Here is a 19,535-nt window from a genome sequence, read left to right on the forward strand (position 1 = left end):
CTTTGTTGTTGTTCAGTCGCTAAGTTGGGTCTGACTCTTTACAGCCTCATGGGTTGCAGCATAACAGGCTGTCCTGTCCTTTCCTATCTCCTGGAGTTTGCTCAAACTCATGTCCATTGAGTCAGTGAGGCCATCGTACCATCTTATCCTCTGTCAATCCCTTCTCCTCTTGCCCACAATCTTTCCCAGCATCAGGGTCTTTTCCAATGAGTCAGCTATTCACATCAGGTGGGCAAAGTTTTGGAGCTTCAGCATCAGCATCAGTCCTTCCAATAAATATTCAGGTTGATTTCCTTTAAGATTGATGAGTTTGATCTCCTTGCAGTCTAAGGGACTCTCAAGAGTCTTCTCCAGCACCACAATTTGAAAGCATCGGTTCTTTGGCCCTCAGACTTCTTTATGGTCCAATTCTCAAATTTGTACATGACTACTTGAGAAACCTATATGCAGGTCAGGAAGGTAGAACTGGACATGGAACAACAGAGTGGTTCCAAGTAGGAAAAAGAGTACGTCAAGGCTGTATATTGTCACCCTGCTTATTTAACTTATATGCAGAGTACATCATGAGAAACACTGGGCTGGATGAAGCACAGGCTGGAATCAAGACTGCCAGGAGCAATATCAATAATCTCAGATACGCAGGTGATACCACCCTTATGGCAGAAAGTGAAGAAGAACTGAAGAGCCTCTTAATGAAAGTGAAAGAGGAGAGTGAAAAAGTTGGCTTAAAGCTCAACATTCAGAAAACTAAGATCATGGCATCCGGTCCCATCACTTCATGGCAAATAGATGGGGAAACAGTGGAAACAGTGGATGATTTTATTTTTTGGGGGGCTCCAAAATCACTGCAGATGGTGATTGCAGCTTCCATCTGCAAATTAAATTAAATTTGCAGAAATTAAAAGACGCTTACTCCTTGGAAGAAAAGTTATGACCAACCTAGATAGCATATTAAAAAGCAGAGACATTACTTTGCCAACAAAGGTCCGTCTAGTCAAGGCTATGGTTTTTCCAGTGGTCATGTATAGATGTGAGAGTTGGACTATAAAGAAAGCTGAGCACAGAAGAATTGATGCTTTTGAACTGTGGTGTTGGAGAGAAGACTCTTGAGAGTCCCTTGGACTGCAAGGAGATCCAATCAGTCCATCCTAAAGGAAATCAGTCCTGGGTGTTCATTGGAAGGACTGATATTGAAGCTGAAACTCCAATATTTTGGCCACCTGATGCAAAGAGCTGACTCATTTGAAAAGACCCTGATGTTGGGAAAGATTGAAGGCAGGAGGAGAAGGGGACGACAGAGGATAAGATGGTTGGGTGGCATCACCGACTCAATGGACATGAGTTTGGGTAAACTCCGGGAGTTGGTGATGGACAGGAAGGCCTGGCGTGCTGCAGTTCATGGGGTCACAAAGAGTCAGACACGACTGAGTGACTGAACTGAATTGACAGGAAAAAACATAGCTCTGACTATACGGACTTTTGTCAGCAAAGTGATGTCTCTGCTTCTTGACACACTGTCTAGGTTTGTCAGAGCTTTTCTTCCAAGGAGCAAGTGTCTTTTAATTTCACCGCTGCAGTCACCATCCGCAATGATTTTGGTGTCCAGGAAAATAAAATTTGTCACTATTTTGACCTTTTCCCCATCTATTTGCCATGAAGTCATGGGACTGAATGTCATGATCTTAGTTTTTTGAATGTTGAGTTTCAAGACAGCTTTTCACTCTCCTCTTTCACCTTCATCAAGAGGCTCTTTAGCTCCTCTTTGCTTTCTGCCATTAGAGTAGTATCATCTGCATATCTGAGATTGTTGATATTTCTCCTGTCAATCTTGATTCTAGCTTGTGATTCATCCAGCCTGGTATTTTGCATAATGTACTCTGTATATAAATTAAATATATAGTGTGACAGTATGCAGCCTGTTGTACTCCTTTCCCAATTTTGAACCAGTCCATTGTTCCATGTCCAGTTCTATTGCTTCTTAACCTGCATACAGGTTTTTCAAGCGTCAGGTAAGGTAGTCTGGCATTCCCATCTCTTTAAGAGTTTTCCAGTTTGTCATGATCCACCTGGTCAAAGGCTTTCGTGTAGTCAATGGAGCAGAATTAGATGTTTTTCTGGAATCCTTTTGCTTTTTCTATGATCCAACGAATGTTGGCAATTTGACCTCTGGTTCCTTGCCTTTTCTAAATCCAGCTTGTACTTCTGGAAGTTCTTGGTTCATATACTGTTGGAACCTAGCTTGAATTTTGAGCATAACCTTGCTAGCATGTGAAATGAGCGTAATTGCAAGGTAGTTTGAACAGGTCGTCCTAACTGCTACTAAAAATCGGGTAGTGGAAAAGCCAAATGGAAAGCAATGCATTAACCGAGGGCACACAGAACAGAAGAGGCAGAGCTGGCCCTTGAGCCCAGGTCTCCTGAATCCCAGGCATAGGGTCTTCATGTCTTGATAGTAGGGGATTCCACTCTCACTCAAGCCTGGTCTTCCCTGGGGATGGGTGTTTGGAGCACAGGACCAAAAGGCTGGGTCTCAGGGAATTCAGCCAGGTGGTTGGGATTGGGCAGGGACTCGAGTGGGAAGTCCCAGCCCTAACCTTGCTCTCTTTTGTGTCCAGGCCAAGTGGCAACGCCTGGCCTTAGAGGGCAGCACTCGTCTGGACATGTTTGAACACATCAGCCTCATGACCCTGGACAGTCTGCAGAAATGCGTCTTCAGTTATGACAGCAATTGCCAGGAGTGAGTCTCAGCCCGGGTCCTGGGGAGCATGAAGTATAGATCCATGGGAGTAGATGGGTCAGGGAGGACTGACCAAGGTAAACAGAAGGGATCTTCTTGGAGGAAGTAGGTCAGAGCTGGACACTGAAGGACAGGGAAGGGAAAGAGAAGGAGCGATTCTTGCAGGTAGACAGAAATGTTTGATAAAGGCCATGAGGCCAGGATAAACAGAGCCTGTGTAGCTTGGGGGAGACATCTTGAGGTTGGAGGAATGGGCAGAGTTCTATCTTCAGGACATTCTGAAGCCAGACAAAGAGGATATGAACTTCATCCTGAGGTTTCCTGGGAGCCATGGAAGATGTTTGGGTACATGAGGATCTTGGTCAAAGTTGACTTGGACATATGACTGGAGAGAAGACTGATTGTTGTGTAGACATGAGATGTGAGGAGACCACAGAGGGGGGGAAGTTTGAGCTTGGTGGAGAAAATGGGGCAGATTTGGGGGAAACTGAGAAAGACATTGGCAGGCCCAGATATTGTGTGGGAGGGAGGAGAGATGAGGGTGATTCCCATGCTCTGCCCTGATGTCCAGGACATGAGGAGCTCACAGAGATGGGGGTCAGAGAGAGAAATGTGATTGAATGGGATGTGGTCCTGGGTAACTGACCAGAAGTGCTCCTGCAGTATGAGATCATGAAAGGAGGCAATAGCTTACAACATCTGAAATCCAGAAGCACACAGCTATTGATATCTCCTATCAGGGTTCCCAAGACCCCCTATTAGGAATCGGAGTTTCTAAGAAGAGATGGCCCACAGATATACAGGACTTCTTTTTTTTGGCCATGCCATGTAGCTTGTGGGATCTTAGTTCCCCAACTGGGGATCCAACCTGTGCCCCCTGCAGTGGAAGCATTAAAGCCCTAGCCACTGGACCACCAGGGAAGTCCCACAGGACTGCTTCTTAAGGCTTTCTCTGGTCTGACCCTGTAGGAAACCCAGCGAATATATTGCCGCCATCTTGGAGCTCAGTGCCCTGGTGATGAAACGAATTAAGCACATCTTCCTGCATGTGGACTTCCTGTACTACCTCACCCGCGATGGGCAGCGCTTCTACAGGGCCTGCCGCCTGGTGCACGACTTCACAGATGCCATCATCCAGAAGAGGCGTCGTACTCTAATCAGTCAGGGTTCCCAAGAATTCCTCAAAACCAAGACTAAGGCTAAGACTTTGGACTTCATCGATGTGCTCCTGCTGGCCAAGGTAGGCTTCCTGTGTGCGTGTGTGCATGCTAAATCACTTCAGTCATGTACAACTCTTTGTGACCCTATCGACTGTAGCCCACCAGGTTCTTCTGTCCATGGGATTCTCCAGGCAAGAATGCTGGAGTGGGTTGCCATGCCCTCCTCCAGGGGATCTTCCCAACTCAGAAATCAATCCATGTCTCCTGCAGCTCCTGCACTGCGGGCAGATTCTTTACTGCTAAGCCACCCAGAAAGCCTCAAGGTGGGCTCCTCTGGGATTTCAATTCAAGAGGTAGACTGGATCTTGGTTTCAAAGGTCTGATTAAAGAACTTGGACTTGATCCAGAGAGTGCTAGGGAGTCATAGAGGATGCTTGAGGAAGGGAGGGGCAGATCAGAGAGAAGTTTCAGGTGTGACTGTGTAGAAGGCTTCCTGGAAGGAGTAAACAGGAGGCAGGAGACCAGGGAGGAGTCCCCTGGACTGGAGTGGGCTATGGAGATGAAGAGGGAAGGATCCTGCTTGGATAATGGAGCTTCAGGGACAATCTCAGGTTAGGCTCAGATGTCTTCAGAGCTGGTGTGACTCTGGGGATCTTGCTTTCTGTTCAGGATGAAGATGGGAAGGGATTGCCAGATGAAGATATCCGAGCTGAAGCTGACACCTTCATGTTTGAGGGTAAGGGTCCCAGTGTGTGGCTAGAGAATGGGCAGGGGTCTCTTCATCTCGAGGACTTGGCGGGTGCTGGATCACCCCATCTTGCCTATCCTTCCCATCTTCTTTGTGGGGAGGTGGGGAAGGGTGGCTTGGCATGGTCCACCCTTTGGTGCTGAAGTATCCCAGAGACCCAAGCCTGTCTGGCTGCCCCTCAGGCCATGACACCACAGCCAGTGGCCTCTCCTGGATCCTGTACAACCTGGCAAAGCACCCAGAATACCAGGAGCGCTGCCGGCAGGAGGTACAAGAGCTCCTGAGGGACCGCGAGCCTAAAGAGATTGAATGGTGAGTGCAAGTCCTCATGGTGTGCTCCTGAACCCTTCCCACTGTCTCTGCTCTCCAGGTAGGAAACGGGAAAGACCTTTTTTGTTGATTCTATAATTATTGTTCAGTGGGAATAGGAGCAGAGCCCAGAGGCAGGGTCTGATACCTAGTCTGAACAGCAGGTGAAAGTTTGTAGGCCTTTGGGGCAGAAAGATCTGAGCATCCACATTAATGTCCCTACTAACTTGCTATGTCACTTTAATAGAATCAGTTTCCTTTTATGAATATCATTTTTCTCCTCTATAAGTTGGGGATGGGATGGGGAATCTCTTCCCCACAGTGCTATTTGGAGTACTTTGATAATATGTGTAGAACAGATGCCACCCAATATATACTCAGTATATAAACTCTTTTCCCCCTCTCTTACTTTTCTGCCTGAAGGTGCATTTTTCCTGAAAAGACTCTAATTTCTCTCTTTTGTTCTTTTCTCTTATTCCCATGTAAGAGTCTATTCCAGGGATTTTTCTTTAAAAAATTTTTTAAAAATTTTAATTGGAGGCTAATCACTTTATAATATTGTAGTGGGTTTTGCTATACATTGACATGAATTAGCCATGGGTATACATGTCTTCCCCATCCTGAACCCCCCCACCCCTCCCTCCTCATCCAATCCCTCAGGGTCATCCCAGTGCACCAGCCCTGAGCACCTTGTCTCATGCATCGAACCTGGACTGGTGATCTGTTTCACATATTATAATATACATGTTTCAATGCTATTCTCTCAAATCATCCCACTCTCACCTTCTCCCACAGAGTCCAAAAGTCTGTTCTATACATCTGTGTCTCTTTGCTGTCTTGCATACAGGGTCATTGTTACCATCTTTCTAAATTCCATATATATATGCATTAGTATACTGTATTGGTGTTTTTCATTCTGACTTACTTCACTCTGTATAATGGGCTCCAGTTTCATCCACCTCATTAGAACTGATTCAAATGTATTCTTTTTAATGGCTGAGTAATACGCCATTGTGTATATGTACCACAGCTTTCTTATCCATTTGTCTGCTAATGGACATCTAGGTTGCTTCCACGTCTTGGCTATTATAAACAGTGCTGTGATGAACATTGGGGTACACGTGTCTCTTTCAATTCTGTTCTCCTTGGTGTGTATGCCCAGCAGTGGGATTGCTGGGTCATATGGCAGTTCTATTTCCTGTTTTTTAAGGAATCTCCACATTGCTCTCCATAGTGGCTGCACTAGTTTGCATTCCCACCAATAGGGTAAGAGGGTTCCCTTTTCTCCACACCCTCTCCAGTATTTATTGTTTGTAGACTTTTTGATAGCTGCCACTCTGACCGGTGTGAGATGGTACCTTATTGTGGTTTTGATTTGCATTTCTCTGATAATGAGTGATGCTGAGCATCTTTTCATGTGTTTGTTAGCCATCTGTATGTCTTCTTCGGAGAAATGTCTGTTCAGTTCTTTGGCCCTATTTTGATTGGGTCATTTATTTTTCTGGAATTGAGCTGTAGGAGTTGCTTGTATATTTTTGAGATTAATTGTTTTGTTAGTTGCTTCATTTGCTATTATTTTCTCTCATAATAGGCTGAAGGCTGTCTTTTCACCATGCTTATAGTTTCCTTCATTGTGCAAAAGCTTTTAAGTTTAATTAGGTCAGGAAGCAATAGTTAGAACTGGACATGGAACAACAGACTGGTTCCAAATAGGAAAAGGAGTACGTCAAGACTGTATATTGTCACCCTGCTTATTTAACTAATATGCTGAATACATCATGAGAAACGCTGGGCTGGAAGAGGCACAAGCTGGAATCAAGATTGACGGGAGAAATATCAATAACCTCAGATATGCAGATGACACCACCCTTATAGCAGAAAGTGAAGAGGAACTAAAAAGCCTCTTGATGAAAGTCAAAGAGGAGAGTGAAAAAGTTGGCTTAAAGTTCAACATTCAGAAAACAAAGATCATGACATCTGGTCCCATCACTTCATGGGAAATAGATGGGGAAACTGTGTCAGACTTTATTTTTCTGGGCTCCAAAATCACTGCAGATGGTGATTGCAGCCATAAAATTAAAAGACGCTTACTCCTTGGAAGGAAAGTTATGACCAACCTAGATAGCATAATGAAAAGCAGAGACATTACTTTGCCAACAAAGGTCCATCTAGTCAAGGCTATGGTTTTTCCTGTGGCCATGTATGGATGTGAGAGGTGGACTGTGAAGAAAGGTGAGCACCAAAGAACTGATGCTTTTGAACTGTGGTGTTGGAGAAGACTCTTGAGAGTCCCTTGGACTGCAAGGAGATCCAACTGGTCCATTCTAAAGGAGATCAGCCCTGGGTGTTCTTTGGAAGGAATGATGCTAAAGCTGAAACTCCAGTGCTTTGGCCACCTCATGTGAAGAGTTGACTCATTGGAAAAGACTCTGATGCTGGGAGGGATTGGGTGCAGGAGGAGAAGGGGATGACAGAGGATGAGATGGCTGGATGGCATTGCTGACTCGATGGATGTGAGTTTGAGTGAACTCCGGGAGATGGTGATGGACAGGGAGGCCTGGCATAGTGCAGTTCATGGGGTCACAAAGAGTCCGACACGACTGAGTGACTGAACTGAACTGAGGTCCCATTTGTTTATTTTTGCTTTGATTTCCAATATTCTGGGAGGTGGGTCATAGAAGATCCTGCTGTGATTTATGTCAGAGAGTGTTTTGCCTATGTTTTCCTCTAAGAGTTTTATAGTTTCTTGTCTTATGTCTAGATCTTAATCCATTTTGAATTTATTTTTGTGTATCATGTTAGAAAGTGTTCTAATTTCATTCTTTTACAAGTGGTTGACCAGTTTTCCCAGCACCACTTGTTAAAGGGATTGTCTTTTCTCCATTGTATATTCTTGCCTCCTTTGTCAAAGATAAGGTGTCCGTAGGTATATGTGTTTATCTCTGGGCTTTCTATTTTGGTCCATTGATCTGTATTTCTGTCTTTGTGCCAGTACCATACTGTCTTGATGACTGCAGCTTTGTAGCATAGCCTGAAGTCAGGCAGGTTGATTCCTCCAGTTCCATTCTTTTTTCTCAAGATTGCTTCGGCTATTTGAGATTTTTTGTATTTCCATACAAATTGTGAAATTATTTGTTCTAGCTCTGTGAAAAATACTGTTGGTAGCTTGATAGGGATTGCATTGAATCTATAGATTGCTTTGAGTAGTGTACTCAGTTTTCACTATACTAATTCTTCCTATCCATGAACATGGTATATTTCTCCATCTATTTGTGTCCTCTTTGATTTCTTTCATCAGTGTTTTATAGTTTTCTATATATAGGTCTTTTGTTTCCTTAGGTAGATTTATTCCTAAGTATGTTATTCTTTTCATTGCAATGGTGAATGGAATTGTTTCCTTAATTTCTCTTTCTGTTTTCTCATTGTTAGTGTATAGGAATGCAAGAGACTTCTCTGTGTTAATTTTATATCCTGAAACTTTACTATATTCATTGATTAGTTCTAGTAATTTTCTGGTGGAGTCTTTAGGGTTTTCTATATAGAGGATCATGTAATCTGCAAACAGTGAGAGTTTTACTTCTTCTTTTCCAATCTGGATTCCTTTTATTTCTTTTTCTTCTCTGATTGCTGGGGCTAAAACTTCCAAAACTATGTTGAATAGTTGTGGTGAGAGTGGGCACCCCTGTCTTGTTCCTGACTTTAGGAGAAATGGTTTCAATTTTTCACCATTGAGGATAATGTTTGCTGAGGGTTTGTCATATATAGCTTTTATTATGTTGAGGTATGTTCCTTATATTCCTGCTTTCTGGAGGGTTTTTATCATAAATGGATGTTGAATTTTGTCAAAGGCTTTCTCTGCATCTATTGAAATAATCATATGGTTTTTATCTTTCAATTTGTTAATGTGGTGTATTACATTGATTGATTTGTGGATATTAAAGAGTCCTTGCATCCCTGGGATAAAGAACTTGGTCATGATGTATTCCTGCTTTCTTTTGGTCTCTGTTTGCATGGAATATCTTTTTAATGTGTTGTTGGATTTTGTTTGCTAGGATTTTTTTAAGGATATTTGCATCTATGTTCATTGGTGATATTGGCCTGTAGTTTTCTTTTTTTGTGGCGTATTTGTCTGGTTTTGGTATTAAGGTGATGATGATGATCGAATGAGTTTGGCAGCTTTCTCTGCAATTTTCTGGAAGAGTTTGGGTAGGATAGGTGTTAGCTCTTCTCTAAATTTTTGGTAGAATTTAGCTGTGAAGCCATTTGGTCCTGGGCTTTTGTTTGCTGGAAGATTTCTGATTACAGTTTTGATTTCCATGCTTGTGATGGGTCTGCTAAGATTTTCTATTTCGTCTTGGTTCAGTTTTGGAAACTTATGCTTTTCCAAGAATTTGTCCACTTCTTCCAAGTTGTCCATTTTACTGGCATATAGTTGCTGATAGTAGTCTCTTATGATCCTTTGTATTTCTGTGCTGCCTGTTGTGATCTCTCCATTTTCATTTCTAATTTTGTTGATTTGATTCTTCTCCCTTGTTTCTTGATGAGTCTGGCTAATGGTTTGTCGATTTTATTTATCTTCTCAAAGAACCAGTTTTTAGCTTTGTTGATTTTTGCTATGGTATCTTTTGTTTCTTTTGCATTTATTTCTGCCCTAATTTTAAAGATTTATTTCCTTCTACTGGCCCTGAGGTTCTTCATTTCTTCCTTTTCTAGTTGCTTTAGGTGTAGAGTTAGCTTATTTATTTGACTTTTTTCTTGTTTCTTGAGGTATTGCTATGAACCTTCCCCTTGGCATGCTTTGACAGTGTCGCATAGGTTTTGGGTTGTTGTGCTTTCATTTTTATTCGTTTCTATGCATATTTTGATTTCTTTTTTGATTTCTCCTGTGATTTGTTGGTTATTCAGGAGCGTGTTGTTTAGCCTCCATATGTTGGAATTTTTAATAGTTTTTTTCCCCTGTAATTGACATCTAATCTTACTGCATTGTGATTAGAAAAGATGCTTGGAATGATTTTAAGTTTTTTGAATTTATCAAGGCTAGATATATGGCCCAGGATGTGATTTATCCTGGAGAAGGTTCCATGTGCACTTGAGAAAAAGGTGAAATTCATTGTTTTGGGGTGAAATGTCCTATAGATATCAATTAGGTCTAACTGGTCCATTGTATCATTTACAGTTTGTGTTTCCTTGCTAATTTTCTGTTTAGTTGATCTATCCATAGGTGTGAGTGGGGTATTAAAGTCTCCCACTATTATTGTGTAACTGTTAATTTCCCCTTTCATACTTGTTAGCATTTGCCTTACATATTGCGGTGCTCCTATGTTGGGTGCATATATATTTATAATTGTTATATCTTTTTCTTGGATTGATCCTTTGATCATTATGTAGTGTTCTTCTTTGTCTCTTTCCACAGCCTTTATTTCAAAGTCTATTTTATCTGATATGAGTATTGCTATTCCTGCTTTCTTTTGGTCTCTGTTTGCATGGAATATCTTTTTCCAGCCCTTCACTTTCAGTCTGTATGTGTCCCTTGTTCGAGGTAGGTCTCTTTTAGACAACATATATAGGGGTCTTGTTTTTGTATCCATTCAGCCAGTCTTTGTCTTTTGGTTGGGGCATTCAACCCATTTACATTTAAGGTAATCATTGGTAAGTATGATCCCATTGCCATTTACTTTGTCGTTTTGGGTTTGAGTTTATACACCTTTTCTGTGTTTCCTGTCTAGAGAAGATCCTTTAGCATTTGTTGAAGAACTGGTTTGGTGGTGCTGAATTCCCTCAGCTTTTGCTTGTTTGTAAGGCTTTTGATTTCTCCTTCATATTTGAATGAGATCCTTGCTGGGTACAGTAATCTGGGTTGTGGGTTTTCCCCTCTTTCATCACTTTATGTCCTGCCATTCCCTTCTGGCCTGAAGAGTTTCTATTGAAAGATCAGCTGTTATCCTTATGGGAATCCCCTTATGTGTTATTTGTTGTTTTTCCCTTGCTGCTTTTAATATTTGTTCTTTGTGTTTGATCTTTGTTAATTTGATTAATATGTGTCTTGGGGTGTTTTGCCTTGGGTTTATCCTGTTTGGGACTCTCTGGGTTCTTGGACTTGTGTGACTATTTCCTTCCCCATTTTAGGGAAGTTTTCAACTATTATCTTCTCAAGTATTTTCTCATGGCCTTTCTTTTTGTCTTCTGGGACTCCTATGATTTGAATGTTGGGGTGTTTGACATTGTCCCAGAGGTCTCTGAGATTGTTCTCCTTTATCTTCATTCTTTTTTCTTTTTTTCTCTCTGCTTCATTTATTTCCACCATTCTATCTTCTACCTCACTTATCCTATTTTCTGCCTCAGTTATTCTACTGTTGGTTCCCTCCAGAGTGTTTTTGATCTCATTTATTGCATTATTCATTATATATTGACTCTTTTTTATTTCTTCTAGGTCCTTGTTAAACATTTCTTGCATCTTCTCAATCCTTGTCTCTAGGATATTTGTCTGTAACTCCATTTTGTTTTCAAGATTTTGGATCATTTTTGCTATCATTATTCTGAATTCTTTTTCAGGTAGACTGCATATCTACTCCTCTTTTGTTTGGTTTGGTGGGCATTTATCATGTTCCTTTACCTGCTGAATATTTCTCTGCCTTTCCATCTTGTTTAGATTGCTGTGTTTGGGGTGGCCTTTCTGTATTCTGGCAGTTTGTGGTTCCTCTTTATTGTGGATGTTCCTCCCTGTGGGTGGGGTTGGATGTCCTGGTTAGGGAAGCTTGCGTCAGTGTTCTGGCTGGTGGAACTGGATTTCTTCTCTATGGAGTGCCATGAAGTGCCCAGTAGTGAGTTTTGGGGTGTCTATGGGTTTGGTGTGACTTTGGGCAGCCTGTATATTAAAGCTCAGGATTATATTCCTGCTTTGCTGGAGAATTGGAGTGGTATGTCTTGCTCTGGAACTTGTTTGCTCTTGGGTGGAGCTTGGTTTCAATGTAGGTATTGAGGCTTTTGGATGAGCTCTTATTGATTAATGTTCCCTGGAGTCAGGAGTTCTCTGGTTTTGGATTTAAGCCTCCTGTCTGGTTTTCAGTCTTATTCTTATAGTAGCCTCAAGAATTCTCCATCCATACAGCACTAATGATAAAACATTTAGTTTAATGGAGAAAAGATTCTGCACAATGAGGGACACCGAGAAAGGTTCACTGGGTTACATGGAGAAGAGAAGACGGAGGAGGGAGATAGAGGTGATCAGGAGGAGAAGAGGGGGAATCAAAAGTGGGAGAGAGCAATCTAGCCAGCAATCAAAACTCTATATGCTCTCCACAGCCTGGAATAGCCAGAGAGGTTCATGGAGATACATAGAGAAGAGAAGAGGGAGGAAGGATATAGAGATGATCAGGAGAAGAGGTGGGTCAAAAGGAGAGAGATAGATCTCACCAGTAATCAGTTCCCTAAGTGTTCTCCACAGCACGGAATACCCAAAGAGATTCACAGAGTTGAGTGGAGAAGAGAAGGGGGAGGGAGGAGATAGAGGTGACCTAGGGGAATCAAAGGAGAGTCAAAATGGGGAGAGGGCAATCAAGCCAGTAATCACACTCCTAAGTAAAAATGGGTACTGAAGATTGGATTCTTAAAGGTACAAAATTGATAACAAATGCCAAAAATCAAAGTTTAAAAATCTAGAGAGGTTAGGTTGTCAAAAATACAATATTAAAAAAACAAACAAAACAAAATAACAAAGATTATAAAAAATATATATGAGGTTTGCTTTAAAAATAGGGTCTTTTTTTTTTTTTGCAAGGTAGTAGTAGGTTACTCTAGTACTCTTGCCTGGAAAATCCCATGGGTGGAGGAGCCTGGAAGGCTGCAGTCCATGGGGTCGCTGAGGGTCAGACACGACTAAGCGACTTCACTTTCACTTTTCACTTTCATGCATTGGAGAAGGAAATGGCAACCCACTCCAGTGTTCTTGCCTGGAGAATCCTAGGGATGGGGGAGCCTGGTGGGCTGCTGTCTATGGGGTCGCACAGAGCAGACACGACTGAAGTGACTTAGCTGTAGCAGTAGGTTATAAAAATGAAAATTAAACGAGTAATAGAGGACTTAAAAATAAAAAAAATTAAAAAATGATAATAGTAAAAATATATCTAGGAATTTCTCTGGAGTTGGGCAGTGTAGGGTCAGTTCAGTTTCAGACAGTTCCTGGTTCCCGCTTATACTTCTCAACATATGTAGGCCCCTTCCAATGTAGTTGGTGCTAACTACAGGGTTTTAATCTGTTACATCTGTCACTTCCAAAGTGGTTCCCTCTGTTTATTTTGGCTTCTTCTGTTTGCAAGTCTCTTTAGTGTCTAATTTCTGCCCTGACACAAGGAGGCGAAAGTGGTCACTTATTTAGGCTCACTAGTTCAGTCGTGCTGTGGGGCGGGAGGAACACTGCAAACAAATATCACTGGCGTGTGTGGGGCATGTTCACAGTATCTGAGCCACACTGGGTTTGCCCCTGCTCATGGCGTGTGTGCCCTCCCAGTCTACACTGCTCAGGCTCCAGGTTGCTCTGTAGTTCAGTTCAGTCCCTCAGTCGTGTCCGACTCTTTGCGACCCCATAAATTGCAGTATGCCAGGCCTCCCTGTCCATCACCATCTCCCGGAGTTCACTCAAACTCGTGTCCATCGATGCCATCCAGCCATCTCGTCCTCTGTTGTCCCCTTCTCCTCCTGTCCCCAATCCCTCCCAGCATCAGAGTCTTTTCCAATGAGTCAACTCTTTGCATGAGGTGGCCAAAGTACTGGAGTTTCAGCTTTAGCATCATTCCTTCCAAAGAACACCCAGGACCAACCTCCTTTAGGATGGACTGGTTGGATCTCCTTGCAGTCCAAGGGACTCTCAAGAGTCTTCTCCAACACCACAGTTCAAAAGCATCAATTCTTCAGCATTCAGCTTTCTTCACATTCCAACTCTCACATCCATACATGACCACTGGAAAAGCCATAGCCTTGACTAGACAGACCTTTGTTGGCAAAGTAATGTCTCTGCTTCTCAATATGCTGTCTAGGTTGGTCATAACTTTCCTTCCAAGGATTAAGTGTCTTTTAATTTCATGGCTGAGGTCACCATCTGCAGTGATTTTGGTGCCCCCCAAAATAAAGTCTGACACTGTTTCCACTGTTTCCCCATCTATTTCCCATGAACCAATGGGACCAGATGCCATGATCTTTGTTTTCTGAATGTTGAGCTTTAAGCCAACTTTTTCACTCTCCTCTTTGACTTTCATCAAGAGGCTTTTTAGTTCCTCTTCACTTTCTGCCATAAGGGTGGTGTCATCTGCATATCTGAGGTTATTTATATTTCTCCCAGCAATCTTGATTCCAGCTTGTGCTTCTTCCAGCCCAGCGTTTCTCATGATGTACTCTGCATAGAAGTTTTTAAAGGTATCAGTTCAAGTCCTTTAGGGAGCCAATATTGGATAAAAGATAGAAATGGGCAGATATGCCACAATTAAGGAAAAGTCAAGTTGGGCAGAAATTGTCAGTCAGGCAGTAATGTGCCCAGTCATTGCCTGTGAGCTGCCTAGGAAAGTGCGGACTTGGCTTGAATGCTACAGCAGAGCCCAGAGACCCTATAGCTGGAGGCTGTCAGCTGCCAGCTCTCCTTATAGCTCTCCAGCAGGTTCTTTCTTGAAGGGAGATCCATGACGAATGCAGGAGGGCAATGGGGAGCCTTGAGAGATATTTGAGCAGAGGAGGGGCAGGTCAGATATGAGTATTAGAAAGATCTCTTAGCAGGGACTTTCCTGGTGGTCCTGTGGTTAAGAATCCACCTTCCAATGCAAGGGATGTGGGTTTGATCCCTGGTCAGGAACTAAGATCCCATGTGCCATGAGGCCAATGCAGCCAAAAATAAATTTTTTTTTTTAAGAAAGAAATATCTTTTTGCAGCTACAGGAGCAAACTGGAGAGGGTGAGCTGTAGTCTGGGGGTCCAGGGGAAGATTCTGGGCCAAGGACTGAAGGGTGGAGAGGAAGTATAGGAATAGAGAAAGGAGGTCATGCCCTCAACTTCAAGGTTTTGCTCAGCATAGCAGTCCTGTAAGGTGGAAAAATGTTTTTGTGCTTCCCCCAACTTCAAAAAATTAATCACTTGGTTAAAACCCAAACAGCAGGCATGAAAGGATCTACAATGAACTTAAGCCTCCCATCAGCCCCAACCCTAGCTTTGTTGAGACGTAATCAATGTATAACATTATGTACATTTTAGGAGCACAACATGACCTGATGTATGTATATATTGCGAAATGATTACAATAAGGGTAGTTAACACATCCACCACTTCATATAAACCTCTGTCATATGTCAGTGTCCCAATTCTATTCCATCCTTCAATGGTTTCCTGTGTCCTTCTGGACATTGTTCAGTTTGCCCCTACATTTATTTGTTTTTCTTTTTCCTCTGCTAATGACTTTATTTATGAATCTATAATGGAACTCAAAATAGCAAAGAACATGAAAAGCTTCAGATTAATATTCATCAACCAAATACATCAAAGAATACATTTATTTTTTTATATAACTAGAAAAATCTCTAAAATGCACATGCGAGAATACAAATGTTCCTCACTTTGTGGAATTTCAAAGTAATGAAGATCTTGTTAACACAGTTGGCCAGAATAGCCCTTTGTATTTCCCTCTCCAATCCCTTAGTTCTGCATATCCAGGATGCTCCCATCACATCACTCAATGAACATCTTTGTGTATGTGTCTTTATTTATCTGTCTTAGAAGCTCTCTGAATCTACCCAGGAGCCAGCTTGCTGGGCTGTAAAAGACACATTGCCTTTCCATGACAACACTGATGCCCTCTGCTTGGTGGTCCCTGTCCACACCTCCACATTTCAGTGCCCAGCACTCTACCTGCACAACCTCAGCCACTCCTTACCACCCACCCTGTGAATTCTTGCCTCAAATAGATGTGAAAGTTGACATCAAAAGATGCTTGCTCCTTGGAAGAAAAGTTATGACCAACCCAGACAGCATATTAAAAAGCAGAGACATTACTTTGCCAAAAAAGGTCTAGTCAAAGCTATGGTTTTTCCAGTAGTCATGTATGGATGTGAGAGTTGGACTATAAAGAAAGCTGAGTGCCAAAGAATTGATGCTTTTGAACTGTGGGATTGGATAAGACTCTTGAGAGCCCCTTGGACAGCAAGGAGATCTAACCAGTCCATCCTAAAGGAAATCAGTCCTGAATATTCATTGGAAGGACTGATGCTGAAGCTGAAACTCCAAAACTTTGGCCACCTGATGCAAAGAACTGACTCATTTGAAAAGACCCTGATGCTGGGAAAGATTGAAGGCAGGAGGAGTGGATGACAGAGGATGAGATGGTTGGATGGCATCACTGACTCGATGGACATGAATTTGAGTAAACTCCAGGAGTTGGTGCTGGACAGGGAAGCCTGGTGTGTTGCAGTCCATGGGGTCACAAAGAGTCACACCCAACTGAGTGACTGAACTGAACTGAACATCTATTTGCTATGTAATTGCCCTTTTTCTGATACCAGTTATTCTGAGCATCTCTTCATATTTGAAATCTCAGTGTTTGAAATTCCATGAATTCCTAGATCATATCCTCTGCTTACTTTTCTCCCAGAGCCCTGCCACCTCTCTTGTCGATTTGTGGGAATTCCGTGTATATTCAAGATATTTTTCTAGACCTATATATTTATTGCAGATATCTCATCCGTAATAAATGTTAATTTGGTCTCCTGGTATCATTTATTAACTAGAAGAGCTCTTAATTCTGTGCGTATTTATACGTTTCTTTTTGTCTTCCAGTTTGTACTTTTGGGATTTTAAGAATTCTTTCCTATGCCTAGATCACAAAGATATCTCCTATATTGTCTTCTAATATTATGGCTTTACCTTTCACATATAAGAGGAGATTATACTCTGTGTATATGTATATATTGAAAATTTTATTTATTTATTTGGCTATGTTGAGTCTTAGTTTCAGCACACAGACTCTTAGTTCTCCAATTAGGGATTGAACCCACATTCCCTGCATTGCAAAGTGGATTCTTAACCACTGGACCACCAGGGAAGTCCCCACTCTGTATATTGAGTAGATGAGGATTTAGTTCTTTAAAAAAATTTTTTTTTTGGTAGAGCCACAGGGCTTGTCCCACAAGGGCTTGTCTCAGTTACTGGACCAGGGTTTGAACTCAGGCCCCCTGCAGTGCAAGTGCAGAGTCCTAACCACTACACTGCCAGGAAGTTCCCGAGGATTTAGCTCTGTTCCTACATCACCACTTGTCTGAATACCTTCTACCAATGATCCGTCCACTGCTCAGGGGTTTACAGGGCCTCCTTTCCAGATGCGGTTTTCACCAACTCATGTTTGATCTCCAAGTTCTCTATTCTGTTCCATGAGTCTGTTTTACTGTTCTTTCAACAATACCATGCTTTTAAAAATTACTACATTTTTGTAATAGTTCTTAATATCTGGTAGGCTGGGTTGTTCTTCTGTGTGTGTTCAGTTGCTTCAGTCATGTCTGACTCTTTGCAACTCTAGCCCGCCAGCCTCCTCTGTCCATGAGATTCTCCAGGGAGGAATACTGAAGTGGTTTGCCACATCTGCCTCTAGGGGATCTTCCCAACCTAGGGAATGAACCCACATCTCTTAGGTTTCCTTTATTGGTAGACAGGTTCTTTACCACTAGCACCTGGGAAACCTTAGGTTCTTCTATTATCTTTTTTTTTCTTCTTTAAAAAATTTTTTAAAATTGGAGGATAGTTGCTTTACAATGTTGTGTTCGTTTCTGCCATACAACAATGTGAATCAGCCATGTATATATGTATACATGTATATGTATACATATGTATATGTATACATATATGTGTGTATATATATGTATCTCCTCCCTCCCATCCCCCATCCCACCCCTCCTAGGTCATCACAGAGTGTCAGGCTGGGCTCCTTGTGTTATACAGCAGCTTCCCACTGGCTATCTATTTTATCCATGGTACTGTATATGTGTCAGTGCTACTCTCTCAATTCTTCCCATCCTCTCCTTGCCCCACTGTGTCTACAAGTCCATCCCCTATATCTGCATCTTTATTCCAGCCCTGCAAATAGGCTCATCAGTACCATTTTTCTAGACCCCATGCATGCATGCATGCTAAGTTACTTCGGTCGTGTCTGGCTCTTTGAGACCCTTTGGACTGTAGCCCACTAGGCTCCTCTTTCCATGGGATTCTCCAGGCAAGAATACTGGAGTGGGTTGCCATGCCCTCCTCCAGAGGATCTTCCAGACCCAGGGATTGAACCTGAGACTCTTATGTTTCCTGCATTGGCAGGAGGATTCTTTATCACTAGTACCACCTGGGAAGCCCCCTAGATCCCATATCGATCTTCTGTTTTCAAACTGACCTAGATCTTGATGAACTCCAATTCTTTCAAATTGAAGATTACCGAGTGCCCCCCCAACCAACTAGATTTTTATTTAATTACATTGAATATGCTGATTAATTTAGAAAGATTTGACACATTAATAATATTAGGTTGTCTCACTATACAGTGTGGAGTAGAACTTACTCAAATAAACTTATAAGTCCATTATAGAGACTTTTTTTACATTGTAAACTAATTATACAATTCAAAAAGCTTTAAAATGCAAATACATTAACACTTTAAAGTAAAGGGTATGCTGGGAGTGTTGTGCTTTGCTCAGAAATTCTTCTAAAAATACCAGGCTGTTTCCTTCTATTAATAGTAACTTGAGATATTGATATCCTAATTCTTAAATCTTTGGTTCATCTGGAATTAATTTTGTTATAGCAGTGAGAGTCAGAGGAAGGTGGAAAGAGGGTCTTTAGGGCAGTAAGAGGGCTGGGGGTGTGTCTCTGTTTTTACTCCCCGGATAATTGTCTGGGGGTTACTTAGGGAGGACCTGGCCCAGTTGCCCTTCCTGACCATGTGCATCAAGGAGAGTCTGCGTTTGCATCCCCCAGTAGCGGTCATCTCTCGCCTCTGTACCCATGATGTTGTGCTCCCAGATGGCCGAGTCATCCCCAAAGGTGCTCAAAACAATGGGTGTGAGGGAGGCTGGTGGTCCCATCAGCTGAGACTTTGACCTGACCACTCTCTCCTCTGCCATAGGGAACATCTGTGTCATCAGCATCTTCGGGATTCATCACAACCCATCAGTCTGGCCAGACCCTGAGGTGCTGCCTTCCACTGGGAAAATCAAACACTCCTCCACTCTGTTCACATCTGGGGGTGTCCAGGTATCCTGAGATGTCCCACCCAGTAGCCCTGCCTCTCTCTGCACTCTAGGTATTCAATCCCTTCCGCTTTGATCCAGAAGCCCCCAAGAGATCACCTCTGGCTTTCATTCCTTTTTCGGCAGGGCCCAGGTAAGGCCAGCTGGTATGTAAGGTGGGGATGGTTTGAGGATGGTGCTGGGGCTCAGGGAACACGCAAGCCCATGTGGAGGGGGTGTCTCAGACACCGTTAGCCTCCCTGTCCATCCCTGAAGAGGGCAGGGGTGTCCCAGTTAGTTTCTGGGCATGATGGAACATGATAGGGTTTCCCAGCACAGTCGGAGCC

At 42.5% G+C, this 19,535-nt stretch overlaps 1 protein-coding gene across 1 annotated transcript in view; it reads left to right on the forward strand.

Annotated features, from left to right (window-relative positions):
• LOC113896072 (cytochrome P450 4F6-like) overlaps nt 1-19,535 on the forward strand; it is a 32,017-nt gene that overhangs the window by 11,654 nt on the left and 828 nt on the right. Inside the window, exons 6-12 of the mRNA XM_027548068.1 lie at nt 2,616-2,737; nt 3,707-3,977; nt 4,567-4,633; nt 4,828-4,957; nt 18,870-19,003; nt 19,086-19,150; nt 19,263-19,342. Of these exons, the coding sequence (XP_027403869.1) occupies nt 2,616-2,737; nt 3,707-3,977; nt 4,567-4,633; nt 4,828-4,957; nt 18,870-19,003; nt 19,086-19,150; nt 19,263-19,342 (869 nt within the window). The remainder of the gene's footprint in view (nt 1-2,615; nt 2,738-3,706; nt 3,978-4,566; nt 4,634-4,827; nt 4,958-18,869; nt 19,004-19,085; nt 19,151-19,262; nt 19,343-19,535) is intronic.

This window comes from Bos indicus x Bos taurus, chromosome 7 (genome assembly GCF_003369695.1).
Source record: "Bos indicus x Bos taurus breed Angus x Brahman F1 hybrid chromosome 7, Bos_hybrid_MaternalHap_v2.0, whole genome shotgun sequence".
NCBI classification, from domain to species: domain Eukaryota; kingdom Metazoa; phylum Chordata; class Mammalia; order Artiodactyla; family Bovidae; genus Bos; species Bos indicus x Bos taurus.